General features: G+C 36.2%; 1 protein-coding gene across 1 annotated transcript; it reads left to right on the top strand.

The window, feature by feature from the left end:
- The first annotated feature begins 9,233 nt into the window (after window positions 1–9,233).
- Window positions 9,234–11,000, top strand: AHP4 (HPT phosphotransmitter 4). The gene is made up of 6 exons (XM_068478330.2): window positions 9,234–9,334; window positions 9,882–10,012; window positions 10,129–10,197; window positions 10,333–10,404; window positions 10,546–10,618; window positions 10,743–11,000. Exons 1-6 carry the CDS (start codon window positions 9,275–9,277, stop codon window positions 10,788–10,790), a joined length of 453 nt encoding a protein of 150 aa, XP_068334431.2. The 5' UTR covers window positions 9,234–9,274; the 3' UTR covers window positions 10,791–11,000.
- The last annotated feature ends 634 nt before the right edge of the window (window positions 11,001–11,634 follow it).

Genomic DNA, 11,634 nt, shown 5'->3' with positions numbered 1-11,634 from the left:
TTCTTGCAGAAAATGAAATACTGTGACACAATAAACAAAAACTGCAAGAATGCCAAGAATAAATCTGTACTTTATACAATTTTTATGAAAAAATAGAATTCAACTTTAAACTTTCGGCTGAACTATCCTAACCTTTTTAATTATTGTTATTCTGTCATTTTCAGATGGCTGATGCAAATTTTTTTAATTGGATTTTGATAAATATCAAGTATTATGCCTAAGCAAGCATTGATCATGTTCCAAAGGTGGGATTCTTATCAACATACTAGAAAGCGATCGGAAAAAGAATCACAATCTATGCCAGCTTAAAATAACACACAATATAATCATATTCTGATCCCACTTCACCCACCCAGTTACCCCATCAGCTTTTCAACTCTTTTAACAATTAAAGCAGATACAAAGGAGCAGATGTGACCACACATCTTGAAAAAAAAAAAAAACACAAAGTGGAAGAGAGAGAACCGTTATACATCTCTTTACTTCGAGATTTTTTAATATACACCGTTGTATAACATATACCAAATTTTTTTATTGTTGAGTTGTCATGAACAAATTAATCTTTTCCAGTACATTTTAGCTTTCGTTACTCTGCTATATGTCATACAATGAAATATAGTCGAATTTTCACTTTCTTTCTGCTTTCTCATTTTAACATCTTTCGGAAATTGAAATGAAAAGTCCACTCGATGGTGAAGTTTCTGTGATCAATCATTATTGAAATATTTTCTCTCAAGTGACGTTCTCCTAATTTGGTCACTTGAGCTGATGATTCTCTATCAACCAAATCTTTTTGTTCCACTTTAATAAGGATTTAGGAGTCTTCTCTATTAGGAAAATTTTTTAACAGAAGAGAATGCTAACTATATTATAAAACTTTAGAATAAATAAGATTTTGAAGCTTTCCTTTAATAAATGTGATGAATCTATACCCTAATAGAGAAAACAAACAACAGAGAAGCGAAGAGACCATAAAGCAATAGACAGACTAATACTAAACACGAGTGTTTAAATTCTTAAGGATCAAGCATGCTTGGATACAAAGTTGAAAATTAGAGTACGCTGAACAAACAAAAAACGGATTCCGAAACTACGAATATTCCTTAAGAAACACTAAAAAATCATTTAGAAAGCTTCATAACCCAAAGAGCCTACATTTTGCTTGAACACTCTTATAAATAGAGAAATCTAAAGAAAACTCTAATCCTAATAGGCATAGATACCTAAAATCTTAACCTTAAAAAAAACCCCAAGACACAAAATACCAAAAATAACTTTTAAATGATAAGAAATCCAAAGACTAATTAATTAACTTTTCAACAAATCTAGGATTGACTAATGCACCATTTCTAACTAAACTCTTGATTTAAATGTACTTGGGTGAGAAGTTACCATGTTACACCCGTACATTTTCATCAAATAATAGTTAAGGCTGGTGCCCAGTACATTAGAGAACAAACTTTTAGCCAACTGAAATCGCGTTACTATGTTAAGTTGTTAGCTACCAAGCCAGTGCCTCCATTACGATGTTAGCATGATTTTTAGCCTATATGTAATTGGTACTCGACGGAATATCTTGTAATTTAAAATTCAATATATGCCTTGATTGATTAGTCAGTATCACCAGTCAACTAAGATCAAATTTTGTTAATTTACCAAAAGTAAGAATAAACAATTATATTTGGTTTACTAACATGATCCTAGTTAACTAAGGTACAGTTCAGTACACATTTAAACTCTGGTAAACTTAGTTTTATTTATTTATTTTATTATTATTTTTTGTTTTTGTTTTTGAGATTACATAACAAGCACAAAAGGGCAGGAGCACCCCCCTCCCCAACTCATAACCTAACCCTATCAATGACCTACAAAATGGTCGGCCAAAAGGTCTGGAGGTTCCTCGAACCAAGACCGAGAAACCGAATCATGCAGAGCAAATTTTGCGAGGCGATGGCCAAATCATTAGCCTGACGATGAACATGGGCAATAGTAACTCCAATGATCCTTGACATGAAAGCTTTGGCATCCTTAATGACAGGTCCAATAAAAGACGTGTTCGAAGATGACCCCCTCAAAGCAGTTGTGATCTGGAACGAATCACACTCTAAAATAGAATTAGAAAAACCCTTTTCAACTATCATCGCCAAACCCTCATGAGCTGCTAGAGCCTTCGCATGAGCCGGAGAGAAAACATTCTCAAACTGAGCCATTCTAACAGCCACAAAGAGGCCCAAAGCATCCTTCACAATAATACCAACCCTGCCCTTCTTCTCAGTCTGAATCCAAGAGCCATCAACATAATTTTAAAATGGCCCACTAAAGGAGCAATCCATCGAGCCCTATGTGGAGAAGAAACAACAGTAGTATAAATAGAAGGTTGAGCCCCAAGGAAATTAGACAGCCAACATAAGGATTTCACCATAATTAAGGCAGGGCCCTCGACGTTCCCCTTCCATAGTTTGCAATTTCTAGCCCCCCCCCCCCCCCCCCCATATTGCCCACCAAATCATAAGGCATAAATCAAAGTCTGCTTGCTTTAGCTATGAGGCTAATAGAAAGGCCCAGTGGTCCATGGCCTCAATATTATGACCTTTAGGATGAGGCCCCAAGAAGGAAGCAATCCAGACACAAGTAGCAAACGGACAATCTCTCATAAGGTGAATCGTAGATTCCTCTAAAACACCGCACAACAAACAAGTGTCCTCCACCCTTAAGTGCATCTGGATCAAATTAACCCATGTACGAATAATATTTCGACCTTCCATGTGCAAACTTTGACTTTTGGTGGGACAGAAGCAGCCCAAATACAGGTATAAAGTTTGTTTAAAGGGTTGGGTCCAGAGCAGAAAACAAGGCTCTTACATTTTTCACTAACCTAAGCAAGGGCCATATGATAACCGCCTTTGACCGAGAAGATGCCATTCCTATCAAAATGCCAAACCAAGCGATCCCTTGGTTTTCGAAGGCTCAGCGGCAGATAATGGATAAGATCAACTTCCAATATAGAGAAGAGGGATCTGAGTAGAGGAATGTTCCACATATGAGCAATATCTTCAATTAGCTTACTAACCAAAGACAAATCACAATCTACTGGCTTGGGAGAGAAGATCCGAAATGAGGATGCTTGGGGGATCCAACGATCCTCCCAAAATGTGAAAAACCTCTCCAGACCACACCTGCCATCTTGAACCCCTAATCAAGACTTTCTGGGCTGAACAAATGCTCCTTCAGCAGTAAGAAGCCCCTGCCTTTACGTTAGCTTTTACGATTATAGCAACTAAAGAGTTAGGCTCCTGCAGAATTCGTCACCCTTGCTTTGCCAAAAGAACCAAATTGAAAGCATACATGTTCCTAAAGCCCAACCCGCCATCGCACTTAGGAAGACAAATGTGATCCTAACTCAGCCAATGGATCTTTTTTCCTTCATCAGACCCTCCTTACCAAAACCTAGCTACCAACCGATTAAGGTCATTGCAAAAATACCTGGGTAGGAGGAAACAGCTCATGACATATAGCGGGATTGAGTGGGCAACAACTTTGACAAGGAGCTCCCGACCCACAGCACTAAGAAGCTTCCCATTCCAACTTTGAAGTCTCTTCCAAAGTTGCTTCTTAATATAAGCGAAGCGCTCACCTCTATTTCTACCAACAAGAGTGGGCATGCCGAGACACTTTTTATGTCGATCAACACGAGTCACCCCCATCAACAAAGATTAACGACCTGGCCCAAAGCCATTTCATACTCACACAGGATTGACGAAATCAGACCACAATCTTCCGGAGTAGCCTTTGTAAAGAGTAAGCAATCGTTAACAAATAAAAGATGAGTAACAAGGGGTGCACTGCCGCAGAGTGATACTCCCTTAAGTCTACCCTCACTTTCCCGCTTAGCAATAAGGGTTAATAAGCCCTCAACATAAAATAAAAAGAGATAAACGGATAGTGGGTCCCCTTGCCGAAGCCCTCGGGTGAGGTGAATGTAGCCACACAGTGATCCATTGATAATGATCGAGTATGTGACGGAGCTAATACAACACATAATAAGATCGATCCACTACCGTGGAAAACCGAAAACCAAATTTGATCAGCACGGCCTCCAAATAACCCCACTCAATCCGGTCGTAAACTTTACTCATGTCAAGCTTGAGCGATAGGAAGCCCTTTTTTCCCCTTCTTCGGTGACTAACACAATTCGCCACCTCATTAGCAATAATAATATTATCAGAGATAAGCCGACCTGGAACGAAAGCGCTCTAGTACTGAGAGATCAGGTTGGGCATGATGAGCTATAGCTGGTTCATAAACACCTTTACAGCGATCTTGTACAAGACGTTAGACAAGTTAAGAGGCCGCAGATGTCCTATTTCCTTAAGCTTATTAACCTTTGGGATCAGAGTAACGTAGATGAAGTTAATCTTCTTCAAAATTTTGCCTAAAGATAGGAAAGAAAACACAACATTCACAACATCGGGGCCGAGAATATCCCAAAACTTTTGGAAGAAAACTGGTGGCATCACGTTTGGACCCGGAGACTTAAAAAAATGCATCTGAAACAAAGCAGCCCTAACTTCATCACTTGAAAACTCAGCCTTCAAAATCTCCATCATCTCTGGGGAAAGCTTGTAATCCAAAGCATCCAGGACCACATCGCCACCCGCACTATGCTACGTCTAGAATATAGAATTGAAATACTTGAGCACCACCTTCTCCACCTCTTTATCCCCCTTTTGCTAGGTTCCCTCATCATCGTGCAGGCCTATAATTTGGTTTTTATTTTTTATTTTTTTATTTACAATTGCTGGCATTACGATGGAAGAAGCCTGTATTTCGATCCCCTGCCTTAAGCCACATGACCTTGGACCATTGTATCCAATGCACCTCTTCTTAGCCCAAGAGCGAATTTAGCTGCTTCATGAAAGTTTGCTCCGAATCTGGTAAATAGTAAGAGGCCTACACCCAAAGGTATTCTTATGCCATTTTAGCAAAGCCATCCTAGTAAATTTAATTTTCTCCATAACTTGATACATAGGGTAACCTGCCACTTCAGTGCTCCAAGCCTACCTTATAACGTCCGCACAATCATTATGACCAATCTATATATCCTCAAAACGGAAGGAGGTATGAGTGTGGGAATTACAATGCCCACCACCGGGGAAAACAAGGGTTTAAATGACATGCTCAGACTTGCAGGGCTTAAGATGTGTAACATAATGGTTAGGAAATAAATTACACCATGCCACATTAGCCAAAACCTGATCAAGCCGCTTCTTAATCCCCTCCATTTCTCGATGTAAACTGAGTAAAAGGTTCACCACAGAACCCCAGATCCTTAAGATCACAAGCATTCACCGCTTCCCTAAAGTTAAGTATCTAACCCACCGGCCGAGCCCACCACCTTCCTTCTTAGATTCCAAGAAAAGCTCATTAAAATTCCCTTCCACAACCCACGATAACTGATTATGCCTAGCGAAACTACTAAAGAGCCCCCAAGAGAGATGTATATCCCCCGTATTCAGATGCCCATAGAAACCAGTTAGCCGCCAGTGAAACGCTTCCCCAGTAGCTCCCACTTTAGCATCAATATGGTGAGGGGAAGAGGAGAGGATACGCAAATTGATATCATCTTTCCAGAACAAACCAATCCACTCGACTGACCACATGAATTCACCTCCGCCATTTTACCAAAGTACAGACTTCCTCTTATCAAATTCAACTTTGCCGTATCGTATTTTATCTCACAAAGAAACAAAATGAGGGGATCTTGCTAACAAAGAATCATCCTCTATGCCTAAACTATCCAGAGGTTCCCAAGCCCCCAGTAGTTCCAAAATAGGGCTACCATTGATTTCAACGGGGCTGAGAGGCTTCAGCCACTGCTGATTCTGAAATCTGAGATGAAAGGACCTTTCCCCGAACACCCATGACTATCTACTACATCCCGATCACCCCCACAGAGTCCCACCGAATCCTGTATAGAGGAACAAAGCCCCAACTTGCGTCTCTCATCCCTTATTTCCCTAAAAGCATCGCACAAAACTGACGAGACAACTAAGCTAGCTAAAACGTAACAGGAATTTACACGCAAATTGCATATGCATGAACAAACCTTTGAGGTGATGTGTGATAGCCTTGAACACTTATTTCGATCAGCGAAAGCCCATAATCAGAGTATAGCTTGAAACTGGATTGAACATGTGTGGTACAGTTACAATATTTACAAGGAAAGTCAAAACACTTAAGTCTAGACTTCAAAATATCTATTTACAATGGTGATAAAACATGGGAATTATTATTGGCACTCCAAAATTCTCATTCTACACTCCAAACTTTCTATATTTAAAAAGAAAAATACACATGTGAGGAGTGTAGAATGATAATTTTGGAGTGCCAATAACACTTCCCTAAAACATATATACAAGATCTTTGCCTTCTAAGCCCTGAATAATGAAGAATATTGTATAGCAAGTGCAACTAATTAATTGAAAAAGTCATTTTAGCCCATCACAATTTGTGGTGACCACCTTCCTAGCTACTCCCTCATGGTAATTGAAGGGCATATAACTTAACTAGTTAGCTTAGGTCATCAAATGGACCTAAGTATAATATGTGATACTATTCTTCGTGCAACTAATTAAAAAAGTCAACCAAAATGCGAGATACGAAAAACTTATATGATATAACCTTATGATATTACGAATGTGTTTTAGACTAATAATATATAATGATTAACATACATATATTTTTACATAATATTATGTTATTGGTTTAAGATATCATCCCAACACCTTGTTTCGAAGATCAAATCAATTATATAACAACAGCACACGCGTTATGAACTTACTTGCCAAACCATTTATATTGCTTGCGTCATAATATGCTTGTATCCTTTGGCTAGTGAAAATTTGTTGTTAACTTTTGGGATCCTCCAGGATAAATTCCTTAGGTGTCTCATGCATGCAGGAGAGGTTTCCAATAAAGTATGTGAAGGGAGGCCTATGCCCATCAAATGGTAGATTTTCTTTTTTTAACCTAACCTAGGTTAATCAACACACTTACCACGTTGAAGAAAGCCGCAAAACTTGATTATTAGAAAATGGAGAAAAGAGAGGGGAATATATGTGTGTGTGTGTATGTGTGTGTACACACACTATCGTACTTCTTTTTCATTCGAAATTAGTTGAAGAAGTTAATCAATATGGGTGCTTAAAATATAAAATTTTGTTAAGTAGGTGAGTTTTTATCTCTATATACATTATAGCGTTGTAATAGTTACATTAAAAATTAAAATTAAAAGTGAAGGAGAATCAAATACGGAACATTATATTAAAGATACTGCTTCTAAGTACTTGAGCTCCAAACCTCTTTACATGTCTAAAGAAAACTCTAACTTAATAGGCAAAGAAACCGAAAATCTTAACCTTAAAAAAAAAAACCTAAGACACAAAATACCAAAAATAACTTTTAAATAATAAGAAATCCAAAGACTAATTAATTAACTAATTATCAACAAACTAGGATTGACTAATGCACCATTTCTAACTAAACTCTTGATTTCAATGTACTTGGGTGAGAAGTTATCGTGTTACACCCGTACATTTTCATCAAATAATAGTTAAGGCTGGTGACCAGTACGTTAGAGAACAAACTTTTAGCCAATTGAGCTCGCATTAATATGCTAAGTTGTTAGCTACCAAGCCAGTGCCTCCATTACGATGCTAGCATGTTTTTTAGCCTATATATTTACAATGGAGATGAAACATATAGACAAGATCTTTGCCTTCCAAGCCCTGAATAATGAAGAATATTGTATAGCAAGTGCAACTGATTAATTTAAAAAGTCATTTTAGCCCATCACAATCTGCGGTGACCTCCTTCCTAGCTACTCCCTCATGGCAATTGAAGGGCATATAACTTAACTAGTTAGCCTAGGTCATCAAAATGGACCTACGTATAAAATGTGATACTATTCTTTGTGCAACTAATTAAGAAATTTAAGTAAAATGCGAGATACAAAGGACTTATGTAATATAACCTCATGACGTTATTGTGTTATGGATCAATAATATATATAATGATTAACATACATATTCTTTCTACAGAATATTATGTTATTGATTTAAGATATCATCAGAACACATTTTGTTTCGAAGATCAAATAAGTTATATGATAACACCACGCGCGTTATGAACTTGCCAAACCATTTATATTGCTTGCGTCATAATATGATTGTATCTTTTGGCTTAGTGAAAATTTATTGTTTGCTTTTGGGATCCTCCTGGATAAATTCCTTAGTTGTCTCATGCATGCAGGAGAGGTTCCCAATAAAGTATGTGAAAGGGTGCATATGCCCATCAAATGGTAGATTTGCTTTTCTTAACCTAACTTTAAGGTTAATCAACACTCTTACCACGTTGATGAAAGCAGCAAAACTTGATTATTAGAAAATGGAGAAAAGGGAAAAGAATATATATATTATCGTACATCTTTTTCATTCGAAATTAGTTGAAAAAATTAATCGATATGGGTACTTAAAATATATGATTTTGTAAAGTAGGTGAGTTTTACCTCTACATATGTTATAACGTTGCAATAATTACACCAAAAAATAAAATTGAAAAGTGAAGAAGAAGCAAACACAAAAATATTGTAATAAAGATGAGCTCCAAACCCCTTTACATGTAAATATGGTTGAAAATACAAAACATGATAATGGGTTTTTAGCGGTGGGTGTATCGGTGGGAGAATATTAGAGATTTGAGTGCATTAAGCTCTATTACTAATTAATTTACTAAACTCAATATTAATTTCAATAAAATTGAATATATATATACACACACACACACACACACACATATATATATATTAAACAAGGACGCTTATCTAGAATTAGAATCCATACATAAACAGCAGCAGTCATTCCATATTCCAGATTTAACATAACTCATAAACAATGTCATCCTATTTAGTTAATTATATTACAGAATCAGCTTTGCCAATAACTACTCCTCTAGACCCCACTAACTCTCCAATCACTTCATTCCTCCTTTTCATGGAAACTTGTTCACTCGCATACCCTCATACTAATACCGTTTATATATACACGTTTGTGTGTGTGTATCCCTCTTCCATAGAATATATAAACCCCTACTTGCCCATAACAATTTGTACCATCACACACACATTATTCCAGCTTCCAAGTGTGTATTTTTATTACCTCTCTCTCTCTCTCTCTCTCTCTCTCTGCTATCCTTTGATATCCACATTTCTTCTGAAATGGAAAGAAACCAATTGCGTAGGCCGGTTCGTCTCATGAGGCAGTCCCTCTTTGATCAGGTTTTTTCTTTTTTCATTTCTTCTCTTTACATACGTACCCTTTTCCTTTTATTTCATGTTTCCCTAAATTCCGCAGCTAAAATTTTCTCAAACTTGTAGTTTGCATTTACAAGTCCAAGCCATCATTTTTATCTATATTTTTATTTACAAACGTTTTATCATTTGAATTTTGGTTACAATACTTACATGTATTTAATACAATCATCAACTCGACAATTAGATGATTATTGTAATAAATACATATATTCACATGAACTATATCTAACCAGTCAAATGATAATTGTATTGAATACATGTAAGTATTGTAGATCAATGACATGATGTGTAGAAACTTGTCAAACAAAATAAAACTGGATACCAAATAGTCATTGAAATATATGTGAAGGAGTGGGAGGCATTGTTCGCCGTCCATGCAACACCATTATGTTTCCCGATCAACCCCTGAGCATGCATGCAAGTTTACATTTATGTAAAATTAAATTTTCTAAATCTTTGAGAATTTCTGGTGGCTAATTAATTTAGTCTTCGCGGTGTATATGTGTTATAGGGATTTCTGGACGAACAATTTGTTCAGCTGGAGGAGCTGCAAGATGATGCTAACCCTAATTTTGTGGAGGAAGTAGCTACATTGTTCTACCGAGATTCATCTAGATCACTCCAAACCCTAGAGCAGGCACTGTGAGTCAAATTATAATTTTCAACTTTTTAAATTTTTGATGGACATATATACCACGCGAGGACTAATTAATTAGATAAACTGTATCCACATATAATGATGTCTTATATGTATGCAGACAGAAGGAACCTCGTGATTTTAATAAGTTGGACAACTATATGCAGCAGTTCAAGGGAAGTAGCTCAAGGTAATAAAATTTTCGATTTTATTAATTTTAAAATTTATTAGAAGGGAAAGGGATCTGCTAGTATGTTCTGTGTTGGCTTTTAAGATGACAATATTTAATCCCAAATTAATTAAACGATTTTGTTTACTGGTGCAGCATCGGAGCCAAAAAGGTGAAAGTTGAGTGCCAGCAGTTTAGGGAATTTTGTAATGCAGGAAACGCAGAAGGGTACATTAATCAATCCATCTTTTCGAATTACAACATTATTTTATATATAAAAATACAAATTATAAAGCGAATCTTATTCCCCAACCAATCAAATCAATTAAAAAAAGTAATTTTGCACGATCAATATATGCAATTAATCAGATGCATGAGGACTTTCCAGCGACTGAAGCAAGAACATGCAACACTGAAAAAGAAGCTTGAGGCTTATTTTCAGGTGACTCGATCGGTCTCAAGTTTTGGACTATTATATTATATCATATCAGGGTTTTCAATTAGTTGTATCCCATAAAATAAAAGTGTATTAATCTCATTTTTTATATAAATTTTGGTGAATTCAGATGGCAAGGCAAGCTGGGCCAATCGAGACAGCAAGTCGACCCAAGTAATCAAGAAATTCATCAACAGCCAGAGTCTAGCTGGGATTAATGGAACGTCTCTTATGGTTGCTTATGGAATAATATTCCAATTTCCATGTAAAATATTTTCAATGTCTCTTATTAAAAAAAAAAAAGAGTTTTCAATGTTTGTACTTTAATGAATGGAAAATTAAAAATGCTATGTTGTTATGTACGTTTACAATCAAGTGTAATTTTGACTCAGAAGCAAGCTAGGTGATGAGTTGACCTTGACTACAGCAGTGTGTATATTCTATTCACTCGTTCGATCTTCGTTCTCGCAAATTAAATTAATTTATTATATTGATTTGTAAAAATAAAATAAAATAAATAATAAAAATAAAATAAAAAGTGTAATTAATTTTAAGTTAGTAAAAACAGAAATTAAAACCTTTCGCTTTTTGTCAATGAAGATAAAATAAGAAAACAAAATTATTTATCAGGAAATGGGTTTATTACGAATGACAATGGGCTTCACCATCGAGTTGAATCAATTTCACGTTCTGCTTTGATTCTCAATTTTTCATGGCCCCTCCAAATTTTGGCATACATTAGTAGGAATAATTTAACAAAAAAATTTACATGCAGATGTAAATATAGGTATATCTGCTATAACGGATGAGCTCGTTCTATAGACTCGAGTTCAAAGTTCCTCCTACAATTTCTATTAATATAAAGCAGAATATATTGAATAAAAAACAAACAATTTTACTTTATGGTGTTGGAGATTGGTACTAAGCGAAATATATTGTATATAAAAACAAAGTCTACTAGACTGGCTAGTCAAACTCACCAGTCGGCTAAGTACAGATTTGTTAGTCAACCAAACACAATT

Source organism: Pyrus communis, chromosome 9 (genome assembly GCF_041283825.1).
Source record: "Pyrus communis isolate YQ-2024b chromosome 9, ASM4128382v1, whole genome shotgun sequence".
NCBI classification, from domain to species: domain Eukaryota; kingdom Viridiplantae; phylum Streptophyta; class Magnoliopsida; order Rosales; family Rosaceae; genus Pyrus; species Pyrus communis.
Note: the sequence above shows the minus strand (reverse complement) of the source record. Positions and strands in the feature narration are given on the sequence as shown.

What these genes read in the sequence shown, in the direction of transcription:
- AHP4 (XM_068478330.2), top strand. Translation starts at nt 9,275, where the DNA reads ATGGAAAGAAACCAATTGCGTAGGCCGGTTCGTCTCATGAGGCAGTCC. An exon ending in TTCAAGGGAAGTAGCTCAAG is followed by an intron (nt 10,198 to 10,332) that starts GTAATAAAATTT and finishes TTACTGGTGCAG; the next exon opens with CATCGGAGCCAAAAAGGTGA. An exon ending in AGCTTGAGGCTTATTTTCAG is followed by an intron (nt 10,619 to 10,742) that starts GTGACTCGATCG and finishes TGGTGAATTCAG; the next exon opens with ATGGCAAGGCAAGCTGGGCC.